The sequence below is a fragment of the Camelus dromedarius genome, chromosome 33 (assembly GCF_036321535.1).
Source record: "Camelus dromedarius isolate mCamDro1 chromosome 33, mCamDro1.pat, whole genome shotgun sequence".
NCBI classification, from domain to species: Eukaryota; Metazoa; Chordata; class Mammalia; order Artiodactyla; family Camelidae; genus Camelus; species Camelus dromedarius.
Window position 1 is genome coordinate 8,177,704 of NC_087468.1, and position 27,523 is coordinate 8,205,226.

At 46.7% G+C, this 27,523-nt stretch overlaps 1 protein-coding gene across 2 annotated transcripts in view; it reads right to left on the reverse strand.

Annotated features, from left to right (window-relative positions):
* Nucleotides 1-14,517: 14,517 nt before the first annotated feature.
* IL1R2 (interleukin 1 receptor type 2) overlaps nt 14,518-27,523 on the reverse strand; it is a 28,751-nt gene continuing 15,745 nt past the window's right edge. Inside the window, exons 3-9 of one of the 2 annotated variants that reach the window (XM_031441056.2) lie at nt 26,779-27,037; nt 24,598-24,778; nt 21,919-22,090; nt 19,572-19,631; nt 18,601-18,736; nt 16,952-17,094; nt 14,518-14,737 (exon numbers count right to left, since the gene is read on the reverse strand). In XM_031441056.2, the coding sequence (XP_031296916.1) occupies nt 14,562-14,737; nt 16,952-17,094; nt 18,601-18,736; nt 19,572-19,631; nt 21,919-22,090; nt 24,598-24,778; nt 26,779-27,037 (1,127 nt within the window). In that variant the 3' untranslated portion in view covers nt 14,518-14,561. Of the gene's footprint in view, nt 14,741-16,951; nt 17,095-18,600; nt 18,737-19,571; nt 19,632-21,918; nt 22,091-24,597; nt 24,779-26,778; nt 27,038-27,523 lie in introns of both variants that reach the window. The other variant, XM_010991900.3, reaches the window with a different exon arrangement.

Genomic DNA, 27,523 nt, shown 5'->3' on the forward strand with positions numbered 1-27,523 from the left:
GCTTTGCCACTCCAGCCTCCTTCCAGTCCAGCCCCCAGAGACACTGTGTCAGCTTCTTAGGACCCTGGGCTGCAGTCAGTGAAAGAAGAAAGCCTGCTGGCAGGGCTGAACTACCACACAGTAGTAAACTGAGTGCATAAGGCCAGGGCTCAGCGTTCCCAGCCTCCCTCGGGGCCAGAGAAACCCATGGGGCCGTTTGATCAATGAGACACAGCACAAGTCTGCAGGGAGCTCCGGAGAGGGCTTCCAGATAAAGGTAAAAGGTAAAAAGACAGGACTGAGATCTCCCTTCCCTTCTTCCTTCCTTGAATGTAGGCATTATGTCTGGCACTCCAGCAGTCATCTTGTGACCATGAGGAAAGATCAAAAACTCAAGAGTCACTGATCCTGACATTGAGCTGCCAAATCTCTATACTTCTCATAATGTGGAAGAAAGTAAACACCAATTTTTGTTTAAACCACTAGCTATTGGTTTTTCTGTTACTTGCAGCCAAATGCATCCCTACCTGAGACAATGTAGAGCTAAAGAAGACTTTTAGTTGCTGTTCACATGGCCCCATGCACCAGTGGCACGCAGGGCTGGCGTGACTGGCAGGAACAGGCACAAACTATGAAAATGTCGTCCTCTCTCTTGTTCCAGAAGCTCCTAGAGGGCAAGGAAATGCTGTCTCACCCCTGGGTGTGTCTCCCCCCAAACCCTCACTGGACACAGAATCTCACACATGGTGGGTGTTTAATAGATCTTTCTTTCAATAAATTGCTTCTAAGCAGGGAGAAATAGAGAATCTGCTCTGGGCTACTGGAGAAAATTTGTAAGTTAAGAAATATTGGAGTCAATGTTGACAGTGAGTATGGGGAGGTCAAGGGGCTCATGGTCCCCCGATACACCCCCATTCACCCCCTCTCTGCCACCAGAGGCTCTGTGTGCAGGGGATGGGGGGACAGAGACAGGGAGGCTGAGGGCAACCTCCTGATAAATGTTCTCCCCTGAAGGGTTGTAATTCCAAGTGCATTAGAGGAAATTGTTATTTAAAGAGAGGAGAAAGAATGAACAAAAACAAAAAGCACTGCCCATGAGATATCTCACCAGGCTCCCTTATCTTCAGGAGGTGTCTGAAATCAACCCAGGCTTTGACTCTGAAGATAAGTCTCCTGAATTTCCTCAGGATGGGCACTGCGGAGCCCAGGCTGACTCAGAAAGACACGGCCCATTCAGCTGTTTACCAAGAACTGTGCACTCAGCACTTCACAGAACTCCCAAAGGACATCCTACTAAAAATATTTTTATTAGCGTCTGAAATCATTTACTCACAGGATTCTATTAGTCAGAGGCCAGCAAGTACCCCCAGGCCCGACAGCAATGGCCTCTCAGACCTTAAAACAGGAAGCTCTGAGTCCACAGAACAGAAAACACCCAGAACCGTGCCAGGGGCTCGGAAAGTCACCTTCCCCGCTCACACAGAGCTCCCGGCGTCCCCGCTGTGTCACTGGAAGATACGTGACATCTACAACTAAAGTAGGGATCTGAGGGTTCTTTCCACAGTGAAACAAAGGAGCTCGGGCTGAAGGTGCAGCTGACCGAGGCTGGAAGCTTTAGCTTTTCCCGAAAGAGCAGCTCTGACCTGAGTGCGGGAGGGCATGACTCCTGGAATAGGGTTTTCTCTTGTGATCAGAGACAAACCTCCTTGTTAGCCCTCAGAACGTGCCACCCCCCGCCCCATACCAATACCAAGCATCCAGCATAGTTCGTTCAGTCAATATTTGATGTCCTGGACGTTAGGAAATCTGTAGACCTCTGCTTTCCAAGGAGTATTTATGAGAATGGATCTGTTTGAGGCATCCGGCTACACACAGGGATAGACAGACGGGCCCCGGGGGGAGAGCGGATTCCTGGACACTCCAGGAGGAGGCAGTGAGCTTCCTGGATGGACGTGGAGGTGGAGGATGAGGACTTCACGCGCCCGGAACTCCGGCGCTGTCCACTCATTCACTCACCAGGTATCTGGTAGGTGCTTAACGTATGCTCTCAGTTAATGCGTGCTAAGCATGAGTCAGCAGGACAAAGCCAAGGTGAACGAGGTAAATTCCCTACCCCAGAGGAGCTTAGACTCCATTGGAGAACACAGACAAGGACACAGGCAACTCCGGTGCCCTCAGAACGAGCCGCAGGGCCCAGGATGTGGTATCTGGAGCTGGACCGTGGCTCAAATCCTGCCTCTGCCCCTATGACCTTTGGAACGGAGGCAAGTTCCATAAGCTGGCCAAGCCTCAGTTTCCCCAGATGTAAAGGAGGGGGATTCGTAGCAGTTTTGGGGACAGTGAAAGAAAAATTCCTGAGAAAGGGCCGGGCCTGTTGTCTCAATTAATAACAACTGTTGCACATGACAGCAGCCTGGTGCTTGGGGCACATGGGGAGGCATGTGGCCAGGTTCAGGGGTCAGAAAAGGCTTCCCGGGGAGATCTGAACAGGATGGGATGGGGTTTCCAGACCCAGGAAGCAGCACAGTCCAAGGCCCTGACCCAAGAGAGAACAGGGACCTGAGCAGAAAGGTGGGTGGTTCAGCCTAGCCGGCACGAGGCAGAGGGTGGTGGAGAGGGATGATGGTGACGAGGCCAGAGGGCTAAACATCCATCCGTCCACTCAATAAATACTTGCTAGGAATCTGCTGTGTGGTGTGTCTGGCTCTCTCCTCGAAGCTGCATACACAGCAGCAAACAAAACTGACACAACACTGTAAACTGACTGTACTTAAATAAAAATATATTAAAAATAATAATAAAATTATATTAAATTTAAAAAGTAGACACAAACCGCTGCCCTCAGGGAGCTTACATTCCAGGGAAAGGAGACAGAAGGAAACAAAACGAACGTGATACGAGAGCAGGTTGGAAAAGGTCACTCCTCTTGGACCCTAGCATGTGGGCAAATGGCCATCCTGCAAAAGCATGAAGCAGAGGGTGACCCGGTCAGGCTGCCCAGTGGGAGGTGAGCTGGTGGGGAGGGCAGCCCGGGGTCAGGGGATCACGTCCTTGCTAGGAAACAGTCAAGCTGGCGAAATACAAACTTGGGTGGAACCACGGCCTAAGGAAGCCGTGAGGCTGCGGCACGTGTGACAGTGGTAGAGGAGGGTACCGCACAGGTGTGACATCGCATAGGGGACCATGGGGACAATGTATTGAGGGGGGCCCAGACTGAGAGCACAAGTGGGATTGTTTAGTTTGACAGAGAAGGTGAGCAGGGGGCTTCTGGCAAGACCTTGCTTACTGATTTAATAGCTCTCACTGTGAACCACCCAAATGGGCCAAAATCTAAAGGAGTTTGCTAAGATGATGAGTGAGTGAGTGAATGAATGAATGAATGAATGAATGCCAGGTCTGGAAAGCAAAGGAAAGTTAAATGAAGGAAGGCGTTCAGGGCCTTTTTATTTTCTGTTTCTTGTTCTAGAAAAAAAAAAAAAAAAAAAAAAAAACTTCATCTAGGGAAAAAAAAGGCACTAGAAACAAAGAGCTTAAACCAGCGCCCAGCCAGACCCTCCTTCAAATCACCTGCGGGGCCTTGGCAGCTCCCTGCGCCCAGACCACCGGCTGCAGAAGCTTGAGGTGCGGCCCGAGGGCACCGTCTGCCCCCATCCTCCAGGCGACCCGTGCGCAGCCAAGGCTGGAGCCGCCCGCTTACCTGGCACACACCTGCTCCAAGGGCTTCAGAATCACAGTCACGTGCGAGAAATGCCGCCCGGGTCCTGACGGCGGCGCAAACGCTGAGGGGAAGCAGAGCACTGGGGAGGGCGTGGTCAGGGGCGGTCCTCACGGCCCCGGAGGCACAGGCAGGGCCCGGGATTGGCTGAGGGTGATTCAGCCGCCGAGGTGGGGCCGGGAGAGAGACCTTCCATTGGGCGAGGTGTCGAGGCCTAGAAAGCTCCGCCCAGGTGGCCGTGGTCTCCGCGCTCTGGCCCAGGAGCCTCCGCGCTCTGGCCCAGGAGCCCCCGCGCCTGCTGACAGCACATTGGGGCCCTCTGTCACGAGACAGAGGGCCCAAAACACACAACTCGGGAGAAAAGACTCTGTAAGAAGTTCCCAACGTTCTAGGTGGGGAAGAAAAGCACCAAAAAATGGCCCGGGGCCTGGGAGACCTTGTTCCCACTAGAGATGACTACATTGCTCAGGAAAATAGGAAAATAGGGCTCAAGCGCTGAGCTAAGATGGCGGGGAGGGGGCGCACGGCTTCCCGGACACGGTCACCGCGGTGCCGTCACTCACCCCTGTGGGAGTCATCGGCCCAACAGAGTTTACCTTCCCAGGCCGCGGATGCTAGACAAACCTCCGTGGGGCTCAAACTTGGAGCAAGCCTCGGGACCACCTGGACGGCTTGTTAAGCCAGGGGCCCTGGGCCCACCCTGTCTCCTTCAGCAGCTGTCATTTCCGGTTAGTCTGCCGGGACGCTGATGCTACTGGTCTGGGGTCCACGCTCGGAGACCCAGATGCCTGTGCCGGCATCCACCTTCCCTCCCTCCCCCAGGTACCCCTGAGGCTCTGCTGTGGTCCCTGCTGACACTCAGTGCTGGTTCTGGGAGCCACATTGGCCTGGGAATCTGTTTTTTTTTAATTCGGAGCAAGAAGGATCAGGGCTATGATGATTTTATGCTAACACCTGGGGCTTTTAAAAGGGGACGTGTGAGAGGCCAAGATCCAGTTAAGTTTCTGGTGTACATCACAATGTTTCAGTCACCCATATACATACATATATTCCTTTTCATATTCTTTTTCATTATAGGTTACTATAAGATACTGAATATAGTTCCCTGTGCTGTACAGTATGAACTTGTTTATCTATTTTATATGTAGTAGTTAGTATCTGCAAATCCCAAACTCTCAATTTATCCCTTCCCACCCCTCTTCCCCCCTGGTAACCATATGTTTGTTTTCTATGTCTGTGAGTCTCTTTCTATTTTGCAAATAAATTCATTTGTGTCTTTTCTTTTTTCAGATTCCACATATAAGTGATATCATATGGTATTTGTCTTTCTCTGTCTGACTTACTTCATTTAGTATGATGATCTCCAGGTCCATATGTGTTGCAGCAAGTGGCATTACTTTATTCTTTTTTATGGCTGAGTAGTATTCCATTGTGTGTGTGTGTGTGTGTGTGTGTGTGTGTGTAACACAACTTCTTTATCCAGTCCTCTGCTGTTGGACATTTAGGTTGCTTCCATGTCTTGGCTATTGTACATAGTGCTGCTATGAACATTGGGGAGTCTTTTCAAATTATAGTTTCCTCCAGATATATACCCAGAAGTGGGGTTGCTGGATCATATGGTAAGTCTATTTTCAATTTTTTAAGGAATTTCCATACTGTTCTCCATAGTGGCTGCACGAAACTACATTCCCACCAGCAGTGTAGGAGGGTTCCCTTTTCTCCACACCCTACTTCTGCTGCCCCCCTGTTCCTTCCAAAGAAACTGCAGTAAAGGCCCGTGTTTGCCCCCTCCCTCTGCCTCTGCCCCACCCTGGTACTTCTCCAGCATTTATCATTTGTGGACTTTTTAATGATGGCCATTCTGACTGGTGTGAGGTGACACCTCATTGTGGTTTCGACTGGTATTTCTCTGATAATTAGCAATACTGAGCATCTTTTCATGTGCCTGTTGGCCATCTGTGTATCTTCATTGGAGAAATGTGTTTAGGTCTTCTGCCCATTTTTTGATTGGGTTGTTTCTTTGTAATTGAGTTGTATGAGCTGTTTATATATTCTGGAAGTTAAGCCCTTGTCAGTGACATCATTTGCCAATACTTTCTCCCAGTCCATAGGTTGTCTTTCCATTTTGTTTATGGTTTCCTTTACTGTGCTAAAGCTTTTGAGTTTAATTAGGTCCCATTTGTTCATTTTTGCTTATATTTCTATTGTCTTGGTGGACTGCCCTAGGAGAACATTGCTACAATTTATGTCAGAGAACGTTTTGCCTGTGTTCTCTTCTAGGAGATATATGGTGTCATGTCTTATGGTTAAGTCTTTAAGCCATTTTGAGTCTTTTTGTATATGGTGTGAGGGAGTGTTCTAACTTCATTGATTTACAGGTGGCTGTCCAGCTTTCCCAACATCACATGCTGAAGAGATTGTCTTTTCTCCATTGTCTATTCTTGCCTCCTTTGTTGAAGATTAATTGACCGTAGGTGTATGGGTTTATTTCTGGGCTCTCTGTTCTGTTCCATCCAGCCATATGTCTGTTTTTGTCAGTGCCACACTGATTACCGTAACTCTGTAGTATTGTCTGAAGTCGGAGAGGGTTATGCCTCCAGCTTCATTCCTTTTCCTTCAGTATCGCTTTGGCCAGTTCTGGGTCTTTTGTGATTCCATATGAATTTTAGGATTATTTGTTCTACTTATGTGAAAAATGCCCTGGGTGATTTGGTAGGGATCACATCAAGTCTGTGGATTGCTCTGGGCGGTACAGCCATTGTAACAATATTGATTCTTCCAGTCCGAGAGCACGGGATGTCTTTCCATTTCTTTGTGTCAGCTTTAATTTCCTTAATCCATGCTTTATAGTTCTCCGTGTCTAAGTCTTCCACCTCTTTGGTCAGGTTTATTCCTAAGGGTTTTTTTGTTTTGTTTGGGAGGGGAGGTTTGATGCAGTTCTGATGCTTTGACATTCAGGCCTTGCTGGCCTTGAAGGGGCTTCCTCTCCCAGGCTAGCCAGTTCAGGGAGCCCACTTTTCAAATGCAAACGAACCAATCTGAAGTCCACACCCAGACCACCTCCTTTTCACATTCCAGGCCACTATGAACCTACCCAAATCCAGGCACCCATCAACCAGGGACAGCCCCATGCCCTGTAGCCCAGTGAAATTATTCAAATTAGCCAGTGGTAAACCTACTTCCGCTGCCCTCCCATTCCTTCCAAAGAAACCGCAGTAAAGGCCCGTGTTTGCCCCCTCCCTCTGCCCCTACCCCACCCTGGTACTTCCCCATGCGACCCTGCATAGCATGGCCTGTCCCTTCTCTTGGGAGCTCTGAGTAACAAACCATCTTTCCAATGACAGTCATCTCCTGATCGGTTGGCCTCACCATACCTGAATCATAATAAAACCTACATTTTAAAATGGTAATTTGGGGCAGGAAATACAATAGAGTGAATTTCCAGCCTTGAGTAGAGCATGGTTTTGCAGCTAATTTAATTCACGTATTGTTCTTAATCATTTCTGAGCCTTCAGGAGGCTAAATCTCTGTTGCCCAACACCAGGCTCAGAAAGATCTGGAAAGTGCACCTGTATTTCCTAGGCAAGCAGCCTCAGAAAGGTTGAATGGGACTGTGCTGATGGGCCACTCAGCCCCATCCCTGTGGGACACAGCAGTGCCCTGGCCGGGGTCCCAGCGGCCGAGAGAACAAACCGTGGGAAGTACTGCAGGGATCGGGGTCACTTGGGTTCCCTCTCTGGTACTTCCTTCCATGGGGTGGGACCCCCATTAGTCACTCTGGTCCCCTCACGGATTCCAGATGCATCTTTGGTCAGTCTGGAGAGGAACTCGACAGGGCAGCTCACCTCTTCTTGGTAGCCAGGCTGCCCCCCAGAAAGCAAATATTTGCTCTGTTCCTCCTTCCTGTGTCCTTGGGGCCAGCTGTTCCCCAGCTGTGTTGAGTTCTGGGATCCAGTATTAGGAAACCCTCTGTGGCTGAACGTCTAAGCCACCGTCTCTGTGAGGTAATATTTAAACTCAGAGAGCCCCGGTCTTGTCAGCTCTCAAATGTGACTTACAACACTCACCTTGTGGATTTCTTTTTTTTTTTTTTTTTTTTTTTTTTTTGGAGGATTAAATTGGGTAAGACACAGAAAATCTTGCACATTGTAGAGACTAAATGCTAATTTCCTCTTCTTCATTCTTGCTTTTTTTTCTCTCTCTCCCCCACATCTAAAGTTTCTCTCCTCTGGTCCCTACCCCAACTCCCAGGCCCCCCCTCCCGGGTCCTGGAATTTGTAAACTGTGCTGGTTTCTGAAGAACCAGCTGCTTCTGGGAGTTTCTTTGCAGGAGGGTTTGTTTGGCTTTGCTTTGTCTGCAGAGGAATGAGTAAGTGGTTTCCACGGACACAGGGAGGAGGTGGAGGGCAGGTCGGTGGCCAGCCTGGAGGAGAGGGCCCGCAGGTCCACCACCAGCACTGTGCGGGCCAGCTGCCCATGTGAGCCACACAGGGGGGGATTTCTGCGAGGGACAAGGAGGCTCCTGGCACCCTAGCTGACCGAGGCCACAGCCTAGGGGGGCAGCTGGATTCCTTGTCCTCCAGACACCCCAGAACACTCTATGGGGTGACAGGGCTCCCTCAGAGGCCAGTGGCTGTAATGAGGTGGCAGACAGGTGGGGACGAGGTGCCAAGGGGTGGGGACGACAACAGAAAAACAGTGACAGAAGCACAAGGCCCGTTTACATGGCTGACTGAGCCACGGGCAGGAGTCATGGAAATGACCAGTGTGAGTTTGGGGACGGGCAGGAGCGGGGAAGTTCAGTCCCGCGGAGGGCATCCATTTGTTCACAGAGGCCGGAGAGTCGCCGGAAAACCCAGGTCAAAAATGTATCCATCCCCTCGGCAGATACTTCCTCAGTGCCTACGAGGTGGCAGGGCACCTGGATGCATCAATGAACAAGAATGCTCCTGCCCTGAAGGGCCTCACAGTAGGTTTACGACCCCGCTTTCTCCAAAAAGCCCCGTCTGTTCCCATAGCGCATAGAGGACTCGAGACATCAAATTTAGTTTTTCATGCAAAAGTGGTTGCTGGTGGCTGTCGCTGGTGTGCACTGTCGTCCTCACCAGTTCCGGGGGAGGCGGCAGGTGATGGCATCTGGCTTGCTTTTCCTATATCCGCATAGACAGGTGCAGCTGTCCCATGCTACTGACTGCCTGTCGCCCCCAGTTTTGTAGGGGGAGGTGAAAACGTGCCCCTCCCGGAAGTTAAGCCAACAGAATCAACATAAAATGGATGAGATCAGTCACCTTAAGCAAAGAAACCATCTAGTTTCTTTTTTGTTGTTCAATTTGGACTCAGGTGCACAGAATAAGATGGGTCAGAATCCTCGGTTCAAGACACACATGCTTCACTGGTTCATGAGTGGCCTGTTCCTTAATCTGTTTGATAAAAATAGTAATAATTCACCCCTCAAACTGAGGTCTAGAACTTGAGGCAACTTACATCTTCCTCCCTGGTCTCAACCTTGGTCCCACCTGTCACTATCCTGAAACCTGGCTTTTTCATTGTCTTGCTTTCTTAAAATATAGACCATTTTAAACCCATAAAATCACCTAGGTGCTCTTTAAATAGAGATATGTTGCCAGTCATTAGGTTCTTGGCTCGTCGCAGAAAGAATTCAGAGACAAGACGCGGAGGTCAAGAAAGCAAAGTGGGGGTTTATTAAGAGGTGGACAGGACGCTCTCAAGGGGAGAGCGGGCAGGCTCAGGTGGGCAGCTGCCCTGAGTTTCTTTGGCAATTCGGTTACACAGGGTGTAAAAGTAAACGGGTGGAATATTCATTGGGGAGGGAAGGGTTTGGGGGCCTATTCCCTGAGTTCCATCCCAGCTCCACCTTTCCGAGGAGAGGAGGGATTTCTGTCCTTATTTAGTCTGGATCTGAAGTGTCCTGGCCTTGGTGCATGATGGGTACTTCTCATCTGCAAGGCTAATTTTATTGAAATGAGGGCACAACGAGCAAACGATTACATTCAGACACTGGAGATTCCTGCCTATCCTTACCTTTCTTTGTCAGCCTCCAGGGCACTTGTCACCCCCAAGTGTGTGATTTCTTACCAACCTAGAGGTTCCTGCTTTTCTCTGCCCAAGGACCTCCGTCGTTCACATAATGTGTGGTTTCCTGACATTTGGCCTGTGCCCCGCTTTCTCTGCTCCTATCTAGCTGTCTGCCTATCTAATGGGTACATACCTCCGTGTACATTTAAAATATAGTTTTATACGTGTTCTTAAGTATAAATATATGTTAATATATGTAAGTATGTGTATGTGTTTAGAGAGTTAAGTGTTAGTCATTTTTCACTTTATTTAAAAGGATATCAGGCTATAAATATATGTTTCTGGGACTTACGATTTACTCAATAATGTATTTCTAAGACTCATCCACATTATTGCATGTCGCAGTAGTTTATTCATTTCCACCGCTGTAGAAGATTCCACTGTGCTGTGACATCTCAATGTGTGTACTCCTTGTTTTATCTGGCGGGTATTTTGGGGTTGTTTCTGTGTTGGTTTTTTCCCTCTGTATTATGGAAATTTTTAAACACACATAAAAACAGAGAGAAAGGTGTAAGGAACGACCCATGTGCCATGACCAAGCGTTAACAGTTATCAGCAGGCGGCCAAACATACGTCAGCCATCCTCCCACCCGGCACTGGATTACTGTGATGCAGATCTAACTACATCCATAAATATTTCAGTATGTCTCCTAAAAAGATAACGACTCTACTTTCAAAATGTAACCATGCCAATAGCACACTTCTTCCCTGATATTATCATCAATCAGTGCCCTCAATTCCCCTATCGTCCCCTACTTTTTCTGACAGCGTGACCCACACTCCAAATAGCGAATAGCCGGGGAGGAAGTGCGTAACGGAAAAGTCAAGGTGGAGTCTGAAGCCTCTTCTGGCTGAGGTCAGCTTCTTTTCTGGGTCATAGCTGAAGCTGCCCAAATCTGAAGGGGGGGGGGGTGTCCCCAGGAAGGGGACAGGGAGCACTGCATGGCACCCAAGCCTGAAGGCCCGGGAAAGACAGGGAAATTTTCAGTTATGCTTCAATAAATGGAAGAAAGTGATACTTTTATTGTAACGGTGTGTGACCTCAGTGCTCTCTGAGATCCAGAGAACAGTGGCCCCCTAATGGCTCTGCTGTTGCATCCCAGCGGGCCTTTTACAGTTGCTCTGGCTTTTACCTCGGGCGTGTGAGTGTGAATGTCCCGCGACCTTTGTCCAAATCTTGCTCTCTCTCCCTGTTTTGCTGAAAGCGAGGCAAGTGAATGTAAGCGAATGACAGATACAGTATTTTGTCTATTACTGTTATTTCTTTAGACTGAAGTGAATATTTGGGACCTGGAAAAAAAAAAATCCCTGAAAATAGCCAAGATGCTTGGGTTTTGTATAAGCAGTTAGAAGAGAAATTTACATTTCTCTTCCTGTGCCTTTGAGATGTAAATGATCTACCTGGGCTATTAAGGTAAAAAAATAAATAAAAATTACTTTAGCTCACTAGGAAAAACAGATCTCTGGTTATGTCTTAATGTAAAAATTTACTTGTAAAAGGGCTCCATTTAATTGACTTAAAAGTAAGCACTTACAAATTAAATACTTCTGTAAGTGTAAAAGAAGCTAGACAGAACAAGTTTCAGGTTCATGTGATCTAGGAAATAATCAACATGAAATTAATATCTGATATTAAGCTAACTTAAGGTTGTTGGTATAATCAATAAGACCTGTCTTTTATTGGACCTAGGTTTACTGAAAGTCAATAAGTTTATGTTATCTCTGTTGCAGAGGTTGTCAACAGAAAGAAATAAAATTAATTGGTATGATGAAATTCTTTTTTTCCTAACACCTTTATTATGGTATGATTCTTGTACAGTAAACTGCACATATTTGAGATAAACAAACTGATGAGTTTTGATAGATGTAGACTCCAATGAAACCACCACCACTATCAAGATAGCTAACATTTCTGTCACTCCCCAAGAGGTGCCAGTTTCAGATTCCCAATTTATCCCTTCCCATCCCCTTTCCTGCCTGATAGCCATAAGTTTGTTTTCTATATCTGCAAGTCTGTTTCTGTTTTGTAAATAAGTTCATGGTGTCTTTTGTTTTTTTAGATTCCACATATAAGTGATATCATATGGTATATTTATTTCTCTTTCTGGCTTACTTCACCTAGCATAACAATCTCCAAGTCCATCCATGTTGCTGCAAATGGGATTATTTTATTCTTTTTTATGGCTGAGTAGTATTCCATTGTATAAATATACCATAACTTCTTTATCCAGTCATCTGTCAATGGACATTTGGGTTGTTTCCATGCCTTGACTATTGTAAATAGTGCTGCTGTGAACATTGGGGCGCAGGTGTCTTTTTGAATTGTATTTTCCTCTGGTTATATGCCCAGGAGTGGGATTGCTAGGTCATATGGTAAGTCTACTTTTAGTTTTTTGAGGAATTTCCATTCTGTCCTCCATAGTGGCTGCACCAATTTACATTCCCACCAATGGTGTAGGAGGGTTCCTTTTTCTCCACACCCTCTCCCGTATTTATTACTTGTGGACTTCTTAATGATGGCCATTCTGACTGGTGTGGATTTGCATTTCTCTAACAGTTAGTGATATTGAGCATCTTTTCATGTCCTTGTTGGCCATCTGGATGTCTTCTTCAGAGAAATGTCATACTTAGGTCTTCTGCCTATTTTTTGATTGGTTGCTTGCTTTTTTGATATTAAGGTGTATGAGCTGTTTGTATATTTTGGAAGTTAGTCCCTTGTTAGTTGCATCATTTGCAAATATTTTCTCCCAGTCCATAGGTTGTCTTTTCATTTTGTTTATGGTTTCCTTTGCTGTGCAAAAGCATCTAAGTTACTAGTTCCCAGTTGTTGATTTTTGCTTATATTTCTTTTGCCTTGGTAGACTGCCTTAGGAGAACATTGCTACGATTTATGTCAGAGAATGTTTTGCCTTTGTTCTCTTCTAGAAGGTTTATGGTTTCTTGTCTTATGTTTAAGTCTTTTAGCCATTCTGAGTTTATTTTTGTGTATGGCTTGAGAGAGTGTCCTAATTTCATTGATTTACATGTGGCTGTCCAGATTTCCCAACCAGAAATCCATCCAGATTTGTCCAGACCACTTGTCGAAGAGACTGTTTTCTCCATTGTATATTTTGCCTCCTTGGTTGAAGATTAATTGACTGTAGGTGTGTGGCTTTATTTCTGGGCTCTCTATTCTGTTCCATTGATCCATATGTCTGGTTTCTTGCCAATACCATGCTGTTTTGATTACTGTAGCTCTGTAGTATTGTCTGAAGTCTGGGAGGGCTATGCCTCCAGCTTCATTCTTTTTCTTCAGTATTGCTTTGGCAATTCTGGATCTTTTGTGATTCCAAATGATTTCAGGATGTCTCTTGTAGGCAGCATATTGAAGGCTCTTGTTTCATTACCCAACTTGCCACTCTGTCTTTTGAATGAGCATTTAGTCCATTGATATTTATAGTAATTATTGATGTGTATTTATTGCCATTTTAAACCTGTTTTCCAGTTGATTTTGTATTTCTTCTTTGTTCTTTTTTCTTTTTCCTTTTGTGATTTAATGATTTTCTCTTATATTATGCTGATTTCTTTTCTTTTTGGTTTCTGTGACTGTATGTTTTTGATTTGTGGTTATCCTGTTTTTCAAGTATATTAACCCATTACTATATATCTACTTGCTTTAGACTGGCAATATAAGCTCAAATATATTCTAAAAAACTCAAAGACATTCTAAAAAGAAAGAAAAAAATATACATTTTCCCGCCCTCCTGTCCCCATTTTGATTTTGTTGTCCTCTTTTACATCTTCCCGTTTATTCTCTTGCTGTTGATTGTAATCACGTTTCTGCTTCTGAGTTTCTCTTTTGTATAGATTTTTGCTTTTCTATTTAGAGATGACTTTGCAATATTTCTCTTGGGATAGGTTTAGTATTGCTGTGTTCTTTTAGTTTTTGCTTGAGAAATTCTTTTTCTTTCTATCCTAGATGATAATCTTGCTGGGTAGGGCATTCTGGGTTGCAGCTTTTTCTCTTTCAAGCAGTGTTTCTGTAGAGAAGTCACCAGGTAGCCTTATGGCTGGTTCCTTTGTTCTTTGATTTTTTAATTCAACTCATTAATTCAGCTAGAATTTATTTTTAGCATATTACATAAGAGGCTCTGATTATTTTTCCCCAACATGGATGCAATTATCTTGACACTCTCCCTTTCTCTTCATTCTCAGAAGTTTTGTTATGAAGTCAAATCTATTTCTCAGTTCACTAATATGTTCTAACATGTATTTTTCTGACTAACTTAACATGTATTTTTCTGACTTGTCTATTGAATTGTTATTTTTTGGATCATCCTTTTGGGAAAAAAAAACTTAAAAATGCTTGCTGATTCTTCTTCCGTATTTCTAAATCATCCTTTCCAGTTCCAAAATGAAATTCAATCTTCCCAAAAGGCAAATTATGACTTAACTATCTTTGTAACTCTAAGACCTGCCATAGAGCATAACCCAAATAGACTTTTGACACATTTTTGTGAAATGAATGAATGAGTGAATGAAATTTAAAACTCATTCAGGTGCTTTCAGCTCTCATCCAGGCTGAAGGGCGCCTCATGCCCACGCACATGCACACTGGCTCCAGTAACTTGGTTTCAGAATAAACTTTGCACGAACCCTTCAGTCTTTTACTACAAACCCACTATAAACACAGCAGTTCTGTTAAACAACCAAAGAAAAGAACAGAGTCCCTCAAAAAGCAGAACCACTTCTGTACGAAATGATATTGTTTATTGTTACTGTTTGATTTGAACTATTTTATTTCCTTTAATTTACATGGAGCGGATTCTTGATGGCCAGTCTTTAACTCCAACAAACCACAGGCTTTTCTTGTTCTGTGCTTACACCGTCTGTGCATCCATATTCCCCCCAAAACCAAGATTATGAGGGACAGGGGGGCCAGCGCAATTCCCCAGGAGAACGTGGCAGCTGCTGGAAGAACAGAGACACATGATGGGTGAACACTCTCCCACCACCAAGTCACTGCAGCTCAATTTACAGAGAAGAAAGAATTGGAGAGGTTTTGGGTTTTGTTTTTTTTTTTCCTAATATGTATTGATTTTTCAGAAAGTATGGCCCACACACCAAGATCAAGGATGCTTGAGAATGGTATCTGTGGCGTTGGGGAAAAAGCAACGTAGAACAGAAGTCCATCTGACAGAAGCCACACAGAGCAGAGAGCAGGGATCGAGGGTCCAGCTTTGCTCCACCCACTGGGTCACGTCTGTCGGGGCCCCCGCCAGCAGCTGTGGCGTGACCACGTGCCCTTTCCCGGTAAGCGTGGGTGTCATCAGGATCCAATCAAGTAACAAAGGAGAAGAAAAACATTGACTAAAGGAGCTTTCGTTTTCAAGATTGTTTCTACTCTTTGTCACGTCTGTGTTCTGAAAATATAAGAAGCGACTGTGGATAAAAAGCTAACAAGTAAACACAAGAACACGGGTGTTACCAGAACACGGACGACAAGGAGGCCAGAATTCTACCTTTTTAAGCTACTATTTACCCTAGTCTGTGCAGGCATCCAGGAATCAACACAACCTCAGACCGTTTCTCCAGATGATTTTTACACCTTAAAATCCCACACGGCTTCAAAGCGAGTGAAGCTTTAATATTTTCTGAGCAGCCCTTTGGAGGCCCCTCTCAGTCCTGGCAAAAGACTTTCCAGCTGTGCCCGCTCATAAGTCACAGCCAAGCCGGGGAAGGACACGCAGGGACAGAGCCCTGGTCCTAGAAATGCTTGAAGGTTCCCAGCATCAGGACCAGACCAGCCACAGCTTCCTTTGGGTCACTCATCTGAAGCCCAGCGGTGCACTCAGCTTTCCGTGGAATCCTCCACTTCCAAGCCTGTGGCACCACCGACTCACTCAGGGAACTGACCTGGGACATCAGCCTTTGCCCGAGTGTCCTAGGACAACAGCTCTCCAACTTTAATATGAAAGGAGCTTGCTAAATTGCAGTCTTTGGCCTCACCCCAGAGAATCTAGGTAGATCTGGGCTGAGCCCAGGGATCTGCTCAGCTGGGGGATGCTGGTGACGCACAGACCACAGGCGGAGAGAGGTGGTGCTGTGCTGTCCTCCCTGCCCCGAGGCTTACCCAAACCCTCAGCTTCCCAGTTAAAAGCTTGTCTGCAGCTGCCTTCCCTGCAAATACGGAGAATGCGGAGCAATTTGTGTTTACAGGGGGTGCAGACTGCCCAGAAGTCCTGCCGGGCAATTTGTGTTTACAGGGGGTGCAGACTGCCCAGAAGTCCTGCCAGGCAATTTGTGTTTACAGGGGGTGCAGACTGCCCAGAAGTCCTGCCGGGCAATTTGTGTTTACAGGGGGTGCAGACTGCCCAGAAGGCAGGGTGAGCTTCCCACCGGGCATGGCTTTGGCTCTTCCCTTCTTATCCTTCCTTTGGGCTCAGCAGACTGCATTCCCCTGAGTCGGTGTTTCAACACTGAGAAGAGACGACTTTGCCGGGGAGGGGGTGTAGCTTAGTGGTAGGGTGCCTGCTTAGCATGCACGAGGTCCTGAGTTCAAGCCCCACTACCTCCAACAATGTACATAAGTAGACTTAATTACCTGCCCTCTGACCCCGCAAAAAAAGACAAAGCTAAATAGCATTCATTTTTTAAAAATCAATGTGTCAAAATGATAAATCAGGTTTTTCTCCTCTTTTTCAAACGTCCTTCAACGAGCACTGGATTGATGTGGCTCCAGCGTTGCTCCTCACTCCCTGATGACAATGGCTTTACCCCTAAAGCTGCCTGGGCCCCGGGCACCTCCCAGTCCCCAGCTCTTGAAGGATGAGGGTTTTCAACCTCGGGATGGGAAATACCCCACCGTCCTCGAGGCATCAGGGAAGCACAGCTGGTCCTGCTGGTCCAGGCAAAACCACATTTTTTTTTTCAAGTCTGTCACTGAACCGCTTTCTTTTTTCCAAAAAAAAAATCAGCTTCCTCCATAAAATTCTTGAGTATAATCTCCCAAAGCCAGCCTCCGCCCTACCAAAGAAATCATTTAAAAAAGGAGGGGGGGTTGCTCTCTAACAGGAAACGCAGGGCCCTCCTAAGTCATCATCTGGAGAACCAGTGGCTCTGTTCAGCATCCTAGAACACCTTACATCTTCTTTTCCCCTTCAGTGTCCCCAAAACACGTACCTTCTTTGACTGTGGTGCGTAGCGTCTGGAAATGCGCCGTATTAGAGACAACACATTTATAATTGGTGTGCAAATCCTCTCTGATGACTGGGTCAAAAATCAGTGGCACTTCAATGTAGTTCTCATTATTCTGTGAGTACTCCCTGAGTGAGAAAACATTTAAAGCGTCAAAGGCCAGCTTGTGTTTGCAGCGCAGACACCCGCACGTTCTCAATAAGGCAGCGCCTCTGTTTCTTGCACTGATTTCGAGATTCACCAGGTTAGCAGCTCCTGCCATTACAGCTGTTACTCATCTGGGAGAATGTCTAACCAGTTCCTGAAGCCTGGAGTGACACTGACGGTGTCAGTCACTGTGACCGGACACTTGTTACAAGGAGGACGCCAGCTGACATTGGATTATGGGGAAAAAAAAAATCACTTGCTAAGGCCTTTGATGAACAAAGAACCAGTAGTGGGAATCAAAATGTCTAGTTTTGGGAAACTGGACAGTATCACCAAGAAATCATTTGCATGTTGGAGGGTAGGGAGTTTCCAGGAATCCTGTACTTCACCGTGTCTCCTCGCCTCCCCGCTCGCTGCCAGTCCTCACTCCCAAGTTCAGGGCGGGCGGCTGCAGACGGGCCGGGGGGAGGGGGGGCGGGGGGGTGTCTTACAGCACGACTGCCGTGTGTAATGTCACAGGAATCTGAGGTTGCTTCATGGCTATCTATTAGTATGACTAAAAATATCATTGATGTGAAGCCACCAGGACTATTTCTTTTTTTAAATTTATGGGGGAGAAATAGGGTCCTTGACGCCAACAGAAGGTACAAGCGAGCCGACACGGGGCATGCGCGTTCTGCCCAGGCTTCTCACAACGAGGATTTGCGAGCACACATTCATGCGCACCACACATCATTTCTATCCACTCACTTGCATCCAGAAAGGCCTTTTGTGATAGGTCTTTCAAAAAAAAAAAAAAAAAGACCAAAATTTGGCAAGCAAAAAGTTCAGGCAAATTCAGAATACTGAAGCTATCATTTTAAAAATACTTTATAATTGGGAACATTGGATGGTCGGCCTTCCTCGCACACAAGTGGTTCCCATTTACAAAGTCTGCATGTTCTGCTTTCACAGTGAGAAAACATTTTCCAGAGATGAATGCTTCTGAGGACAGAATTCTCTCTTTCACAGGAAACTTCCTTAAAGACTGCGGACAGCCCACAGCTACCCGAGAAACGGGGGGCGGGGGGGGGCTCTCAGCAGCTGTGGCTGTTTCAGAGTCCTTCTAAGGGCTGCGAAAATGTTTGACACTCAGGTTGCAGAGCTGGGAATGAAAATATCTTAAGGTTTTTTTTTTTTAATACTGCAAAAATTTAAGAAAGAAATGTTCAAACAGCTAGAAAAAGCAACCCCAATGCCAAGCATTGGATGCAACACGTACAGTTACGTAGGAAGTCTGGCTCTCAAGTACAGTTGGCACTTCTTGGCAAAATTCGTTGTTTAAGATTCAAAAACATTCAACAGTTTGGAATCAGAAATACTATTTGCAATGTGGTATGTGCATCGTGGATCGGTGGGTTAGGACACTGTCTCTACGAGGAAGGGTGAAGCCGACAGGTGTCTCACAGCAGCTCTGTCCAGAAGAAGGGAGATCTCCGCCCACTTACTTGCGCGGCCCCTCGGTCACACGGCCCCCCTGGTAGGCATCCTTGACTTGGGTGCTGTTGGCCATCCACCACAGCATGGTGGTCACAGGCATGCCAGCCCCCAGAAACACCACGCACGGGATTGTCAGTCTCGACCCTGTGGCAGCAAGACGCAGTGCATCAAACGTCAGAACCCAGGCCCAGAGAGAGAGTGAAGTCTGCAGCCAGAGTGTCCTCACCCAGCACGACTCCTGCAGAGCCATTCGACAGAAATACACAAGCAAACGCGTCCAGCCTCACAGACACACAGGCCTGAGTCTGAACCCCAGCCCAACCTGCCGGTGACTTTTACACAGACACAGAGCCATGGTGATGCCCTGGGCAGCTTTTCCTTCTGGAAAACGGGAGAAGACCTCCCCACAGGGTCCATGTCAGGGTTGAATGGCATCTTATTCAACTTAGCAATGTTCAATAAGAAAGCGCGTGCTGGCCGGGACGGCGGAAGAAAACAGTGAAAAATGGAAAACCCCATTGACCATTTCATGCTGTCCCTTGACCCGCTGACCAGCTGCTGTGACAAGAACTGTCTTCCGGGGTGGGGGCCAGCGGGGGCTGTTTGGCTCACTTTACGATCGGGGTCTTAGAGAGGTGCTGAGTGTTGGTAGATTATTTTAAACACACTGCAGGAGCTGACTTCGTAGGGGACTCCACACTGTTTAGTCCTTTCATACCACTAATCACTGCTACCAGAACGTTCTGATTTTACACTGAGACTTTTGAAGGTAGGGCATCCATGGAGCAAATTGTACTTGTTTTCAATCAGTGCCATGTCTAACAGTATCTGGTAAAGGGAAACGTTCCCTCACGTTTGTCATTTCAGCCTCTCACCCTGGGGTGGGGTCTTCACCCAGGATCCGCACGCCACAGGGCAGGCACAGTGACACAGGGGTCCCGGGGATGGCGGGCCCCCCCTCAGGTGACACAGTCCTTACCCAGCGAAGCTGATATGGTCTCTTGGGGGGAGATGATCACAGGAATTGCCTCTTCTCTTTCTGAGAAAGATATGAGGGAAAGAGATTCAATTAGGAAACGCCTTCATGTCCAGTTGAGGGTCAAGTTCTATTGTTGAGCTAATTAACGAAAGTACCCCTTACAGGAGGGCCAGCCTTTGTGAGCCTCGGCCTTTGCCTGGCAGAGGAAACCGGCTCTCCACAAAACTGAGCCCCTTTGGCCAGTGCTTTTCCCAGAAGAGAGATTACTGGAAGACGCCAGAGTTAAACACACATCCCACTAACAGATGCTCTTTGCTCTGTGATAACAATTAACCATTCCCCTCCCTGGCTTCCTGAGTGCATTCTTCATAGGAACATTCACAACGTCCACAGGAGAGGGTTTAGCCCCCTGTCTCCTTGCCCCGAAACCTTGCTCTCCACACCATCCCACTGCCCCGCGTGCCTGCCACAGAACACTGGGGTCACTTCCCAAAACATAAAAAATGAAAAAAACAAGGGGCTCGGGAAGCTCCTGCTGGCAATGCTAACCCCACACTGAGTGGTAAACGGAGTGCCCCCCCCCCCCCCGGGCGGCTAGGTCTGGTTCCCTGAAGAGATGGACTCCTTCCGGAGGAATCAGAACCCAGCTTCCCAGAGAGGCGGGTCTCCCAGCAGCTTGAAGAAACTGGGCACCTGAACTGGACCGAAAAGGACAGCTTGGGGGTGGATGAAGGGCCTCTGTCTCCACCCCTGCTCCATCCTCACCTCTTCCCCTAAAGAGCATTTGAAGCCCTAACAGGAGTGGGCATGAGGCTGCATCACAAGAGAGCCCAAGGAGTAGCTGGCTTCTCCACTGTGACCGGGAGCCTTTCCGTCCCCTCATAGCCACCAGGCTGCCACCCCGGAGGCTGGAGAACCAAGAGGGGAGGAGCCCTCAAGGGCGAGATAAGCCCCTGGGTCGCAGACTCTAGGATCCAGCGGCATCACCTGGGGTGGGGGGGAAGGGGGCGCTGCCAAACCCAGATCACTGATTGTTTTTGATTCAGTAGGTCTGGGATGAAGGTCTGGGATGAGGGTCTGAGATCTTGCGCGCTTAATGACACCCAGGTGACGCCTCTGCGGCGGGGGCGGGGGACCACCCTTGGGACTCGCTGAGACAGAGCACGGGCATCACACAAGATAACGCGGAGGTTGGCGCCCCCTCGTGTTCCCAGGCGGTATCAGAGGAACAGGATAATTCGAGGCCCCTTCCAAGTCATGCAAGTGTCCGCGATCCCCACTAATGGGGAACAAGGAGTTGATACGAATGAATCCTGACAAGACAGTCCCAGAAAATAATCTAAAGGTTTCCATTCATGGGAGACAAGATTTTCCCTGTGATCAGACTGACTCTCTGGGAGAAAAAAAAAGTCTTTTCCCCTCATAGACCAATTATTTAACTTTGAGAGGGTTCCCAAGGGCTCTGAAATGCCCTTAAAAGACTCCAGTTGTGTAGTTATTCAGTGTATAAAATAAAGGGGGGGGGGAGGGTGTAGCTCAGGGGTAGAGCACATGTTTAGCATGCACAAGGTCCTGGGTTTGATCCCCAGCACCTCCCCCCAAAATAAATAAACCTAATTACCTCCCCCAAACCCCACCAAAATAAAATAATTAAATAAGACAATAACAAGTAAATATTTTTCAAAAAGAAAGAAAAATAAAAGCGGTGTCCTCTCCAGGGTGGGGGCCGGGACTTCGGCCCCTGTGGGGCCCTTTCCCCAAACCTGACGTCTAGCATGCAGGCAGCATGGAAGAATCGAGAGCACCTTTGACGGCTCAGCAGGGCTGCTCACAGCATTGTTCTCAGGTAGAACTCACTTAAACCAACGAGAGCCCTCACTAGCGAAAATCCTGCTTTCAAGGGCAACTTGACATGCTTGGGGAAGACCCAAAAAAGGGGCAGTTTTCACCAGATATGCCAAGGCATAGCCTTCTAACTAAAGAATCCAATAAAAATCCTAGAATAACACACCATCATGGCAGCCGTGTTCTGATGCCTGGTCCTGCCTTCCAAAGGGACTTTCCAAAGGGACCTGACCAGTGAACCACTGTCTGGCCCCCTCTAGGGGTGTGTGTCTTAGCCTCAGACTCAGAACCCTGCCAGCTACCCAGGGACTCACCCGTCCTCATGATAACCCCCTGCTGCCCACCTGTCCATGTGCCACACACGTCTCACAAGCCTGATGCTCTGAGAGAAGCTGTATCTGTTTTCCTCTCACACCAAGGAACTCCGCGTGAACCCCAGCTCCTCCCTCGCATGCTTGTCACTGATCCAGGCTGGACAGGTACCCTGAGGAAGAGTACTCACTGTTGACGCGGACTTTGATGTTCCTGGTGATGCTGTATTGCTTGCCTCCATGGGCGAACGTCATGACGCAGCTGTAATAGCCCGCATCCTCCTCAGACACACTGTTCATGAGTAACGAAGTTACCTTCACACTTAGAAACTTCTTGTTGTCTTGTTCCAACGGGACGGAATCCTTAAGGGAAAACAGTTTCCAAAATTACACTGTGTCCTAATTTACAACTCCAAAGCTGCCTGCAGCATCAGTATTATCAGTCACTCTTGAATTTGCAGCCCAAGAACTGCCCTGGTATTTACTTTGCAAATACTGTCCTTTTGCATATACTTTTAACTGCATTTTTAGGAGTGGGAATTTGTTAGCATATAAGACAAAATGGCCCGGTTTGGTTAACCACGATGTTTAAGATACATTTGCTTGGGCACGATGGGAAAAAAAAAAAGCTATCTTCTTTGACAAAGTAGCCTGTTTAAAATACAGATATATTATACATCTCATCAAAATTCATCAAATTGGACCTCTGAAGTATGTGTAGTTCACTGTACAGGAATCATACTACAATAAAGATGTTAAAAATTAAAAAAAAAATTTATATAGCAAATATATGTATAGCCTTAGCAGCTGCCTATAGACCTTGGGAGATACCCAGGAAAGGGTGCAACCACGCAGTCACAGTGACCTGGAGAGCAGGGTTCAGAAGCCTTTGTGATGCAGAGATCACTCTAAAAGCATTTCAGTTCTCTCAGTCAGGAGAGACGGAGAAAAAAAAATTGTAAGACAAAACCAAGTGTGAGAAATGAGGCCACACTTCTCATCTGGACCAAAGGTACTGCGGGTTCTACAGAATAGAACACTCTGGAGCCCGACCTCCAAGAACAGGAGAAGCTGAGCGGATCTGAGAAGACATCCCCGCCGAGCACAAAGTGTTCTCAGGAACATCTCTTTCAAAACAGTGATGATTGCAAGAGTCAAATAGAACCTTGAGTCATGTCAGAGCCTCCCTCTGAATGGGAACAGGCATAACTGAAATAATTTGTCAGCCACGTGGCTCGGAGCATACAATCGTACAGTGTATTTAATTAAAAGGAGAGAATTCGTTGTTCCTAACGTGAGTGGTCAAACATGAAAAAATCAATGAGGGCCCAGCCCCGCAGCCCTTCCGGCACGCGGCCTGGCACAGGTATGTGGGTCTGGCCTCCTGGGTTAGAGGTTTGGCTTCACCGTCTCCCAGCTGCGTAACCTTGGGCAAGTTCCTTGTGTTTCTATGTCTGTTTCCTAATCTGAAAGACGGAGATGTGAGCAGCCCCTGGTACACTGGGTTCCAAACCAGGGAGTTTAGAGCAGACTTGGGCACAGCACGTCCTCAGTAATAATTAGCCTTATCAGGGAGGGAACAAATATTCTCACACACCGCCATGATTTCCTTGTGCACCTGTTGTACTGAGGACCACTTACACTTCAGGTCCTGCACAGGGGGCTTCACTCACGCCCTGTGCTCCGTTTCATCTCCAGACCATCCCAGGAGCGGGAGTGACTGACTAACTGCCATCTTGCAGAGGGAACAGGTGTAAGAGGTAAAATAATTGACCGAGGCTTCACCACAGGTCAGTGAGGAAACAGGGTTTCAAACCCAGCCTAGTCAGTTCCAGAACCTGTCCTTCCTCTAAGGTGAAACCCCTCGCTTGCCCTTTTCTTGCTCTAGAACCGAGAGCACCTGTTCCGTAACCGGGTAGGAGCTGGCTACTTACGTTGCTCGGAAAATCATTTAGAAGTTTCCAATATTACATTGATATATCCTATATATGATAGTCAATATATATATATCTTGTAGTTACAATGCCAGTCAACTGGTTAACCTATTTTTTGATGACAGGGTAAACTTCTACCCATTTTTAAACAAATAACTGTACTTTTCAGTTCTCGTTCTATGGTCTGTATCAGGGGTCAGCAAACTTTTTCTGGGAAAGTCCAGATTGTGAATATTTGAGGCCTGCGGTCTACGTGGCCTCTGTCCAACTGCTCAACTCTGCCGTTGCAGCATGAAAACACAGAAACCAGTGAGTAAAACGTGACTTATGGACACCAAGATTTGAGTTTTATATCATTTTTACGTGTCATGAATATTAGTCTTTTAATTTTTTTTTTTTTACCATTTAAAAAAGTGAAAGCCATCCTTAGCTGGCATGCGTCCAAAAACAGGTGGCAGCTCCGTTTGGGCTCTGCCCCCGCCCCTGTTGTTTCCCACACCTGGTCTACGCCAGGGAGCTGGAGCTGAGGATGGTCCTTATTCAGCCAGGCAAGAGGGGAAAATGTGTTTATATTTACTCTCTTAACCCAAGGGTTAATTATCATGCACTTTTAAAAAAAAAGTCTATGAATATGTGTATAAAGTTGTTTAGCATTTGTCTCTAAATGTCTATAGACAAATGACAGAATAAAAAGTTATTTTCTTCAGCTGTTATCCTGCATTCATTTCACACTATCTTCTCAAACCATGATCTAAAGACCCTTACCCAAGCCACATAAAGACTAACAGAATGTATTAATCATGGCCCTTTTTAAAATTAGTGGTTAAAAAAATAGCAATATTAAACCAATCGGATTGTCTCCAGGATGGTTCTCTTCCATCTTTCCTATGACTAGTCTAACGCAATTTCATTAAACGGTAGTTTGTAAAGATGTACCTTGTACCATTGAATCTTCACGTCAGTTTTGTTTCGGATGAATTCACTCAGATCAGGGCAAACCAGCATCCCAGAGGATGACAGGGGCAGGATCTGCGGGTAGGAGATGAGGGGCCGGGAAACCTCCGTCTTCTCAAGAACCCTGAGCTCCACAGACATTTCATCACAGTAAGAGGCATTTCTGATTTAAAAGGGGGGGAAAGATAATAAATGTCAAGGTAAAAGGAAACTAAAACTAAATGCAGTTAAGAGTAATTTCCCCGATCCCACTGAATTCTGCGTTTTCCTAGTGTAATACTTCCATCCCTGGTGCTTTTGAATCCTTGGGGCACAAAAAAATAAGTGTACTGCATCATAATGGTCATATAGAAATGGTGACATAGTCTGCGTTTTTCCCAAAGGACCCTCCACAAGCCTGATTTCAACGCCAGTGAGAACCAGTGAGAAACTCCCCAGGCCCCTTCAAAGGGGCCCAAACCCTTCCAGCTTCTGGTGGGTCCTCGAGCACAGACCCAACATGGGCCGACTTCCTGGTCCGGGAAACCTTATCCAGGTGGAGAGCTGGTTTCCTAAGAGCCGCTGTTTCCATATAAAGAAAACCCTCTTTACTTCTCTTGGAAATCATTTATCAGCTGAAGTCAGATTCCAGAAAACTCCTGAGAACTTCATATAAGATCTAGAGAAGATTTTTGCACTAGACATGAACTCAGTAAAATTTTTTTTGGTGGTTTTTTTGTTTTGTTTTTGGTTGGTCTAACTATAATCTCAATATCATAATTTTATTAAGACACTATGAACTCATCTACAAAGCAGAAACAGACTCACAGACATAGTAAATAATCTTATAGTTACTAGGGAAAGGGGGTGGGAAGGGATAAATTTGGGAGTTTGAGATTTACAAATGTTAAGCACTATATATATAGTTTTTTTTAAAGTTTCTTTTGTATAGCACAGGGAACTTTGTTCAATATCTTGTAATCACCTTTAATGAAAAATAATATGAAAATGAATATATGTATGGATATGCGTGACTGGGACATTGTGCTGTGCACCAGAAATGGACACGTTGTAACTGACTATACTTCAATAAAAAATGAGAGACAACCAGAAAAAAAAAAAAGTACATATAATGAAATAATATTCAGCCTTAAAAAGGAAGGAAATTCTAAACATAAAAAATAATAATAAATAATTTTTAAAAAAAATTTTTTTTACTTTTAAAAAAAGGAAGGAAATTGTGACACCTGCTACAACATGGACGAAACTTGAAGACATTATGCTGAGTGGAATCAGCCAGTCACAGAAGAAGAAATACGTATAACTCCACTCATATGAGGTATTGCAGAGACAGAGGCAGAATAGGGGCTGCCAGGAGCTGGGGGCAGGGGAGCAGGGGGTTATTGTTTAACCGGGACAGAGTTTCAGTCTGGGAAGATGGAAAGGGTTCTGGGGCTGGATGGCGGTGACGGTAATACAACACTGTGAAGGTAGTTAACACAACTGAATTGTACGCTTAAAAGGGGTTAAAATTACATTTTATGTTATGCTTTTGTTACTGCAATTAAAGGGGAAAAAAGTAATAGGACAAAGAGGAGGGGGACTAGACCCCAGATCAGGAGCTGTGGGTTCCAGCCTCAGTGCCACACCCACCACCTGGGAGAACTTTGTACATGAGCTTGGGTCCCCCACATGTGCAATAAATGGGATTAACTTCTTCCTAAAGCCTCCCCCAGGGCTGATTCCACTCCATGCTGCACATCTATTTCTTGGGTCCTGGTGGATTCAGCAGTGAACAAAACAGACCAAGTCCCTGTGCCCTGGAGTTGCTGTTCTAACCAGGTAGACAAACCTTCAGTACATAAAGGCATTATGTGTGTCGGATGCAGAAAACGAACAGGGTAGGGAGAGAGAGTGATGGGAGTCCTGCTTTAGACAGTGGCCAGGGACGTCTTCTCTAAAGAGGTGACACTGAACAAAGACTTCAGTGAGAGGAGAGAGGGTGCCCTGAAGACATCTGGGGACAAGCTCTCGGGCAGGAGGTAGTTCGGGACCAGGGAAGAGGACGTAAGGTGGATTCCCACCTCTGCACTGGATTTTGTAACCCAGGTCGTCATGGAAACGCCATGCAAGCATCCGTTCTGCAAGGGCCCCCCTTCCCCACGCTGGTCCCAGGGGGCTGACCTGAGAGTGCAGGTGTAGGTGCCGGAGTCCCCCCGCGAGGCCGGCACGATCCAGAGGACACCGTCCTGGACCCACACTCGCGCCTCTTCTTCCCCCGGGACTGTCACAGCGGACTCGTTTTTCCTCCACGTCATGTTGATGTGGGCGCTGGCATCGTCCCAGTACAGCAGCTGGGGACACCTTATGGCCACAGGCTCCCCTTCCAACATGACTCTGGTTTTGACATGCTTGCCACGAAATTGGCAGTTTCCCGCAGCCACTGCAGGACAGAGAACCCACCGTCAGGCTTTGGGTCCCTCTGAGGAAGCCACGTGGCCCTGATAAAGCGGCCTGCCACCGGGGGGCCCCGTTAACCCCTCCTTTCATGATGATCTGAAAACTCCCAGATTACAACGTTAGGTAGGGCTGCTATCAATTCTGATCTACATTTTGTGGGAAAAGTTAAATCAGGTTCACACGGTGACCAAAAAACAAAACAAAAAATAGTTTGGTCTTTATTTTTGACTTTTTGATGCCTTATCATTAAAAGTCTATCTTGACTGGGTTCAGATAGAAAAAGAGCTTAGTTCCGACAGGATGTGTGGTTAAAATCCAAAGCCACCTCTGATCAGGGGTAAAAGCTACGACCTCACTGGTTTGCTCCTTTGGCAGGAATAACCAGTGCCCAGAGCAGGCTCGCGAATCCGAGGAGGCAGGCAGGGGAAGACTCCATCCCTTACCAAAGCGCGGATGTCCACACCACGCT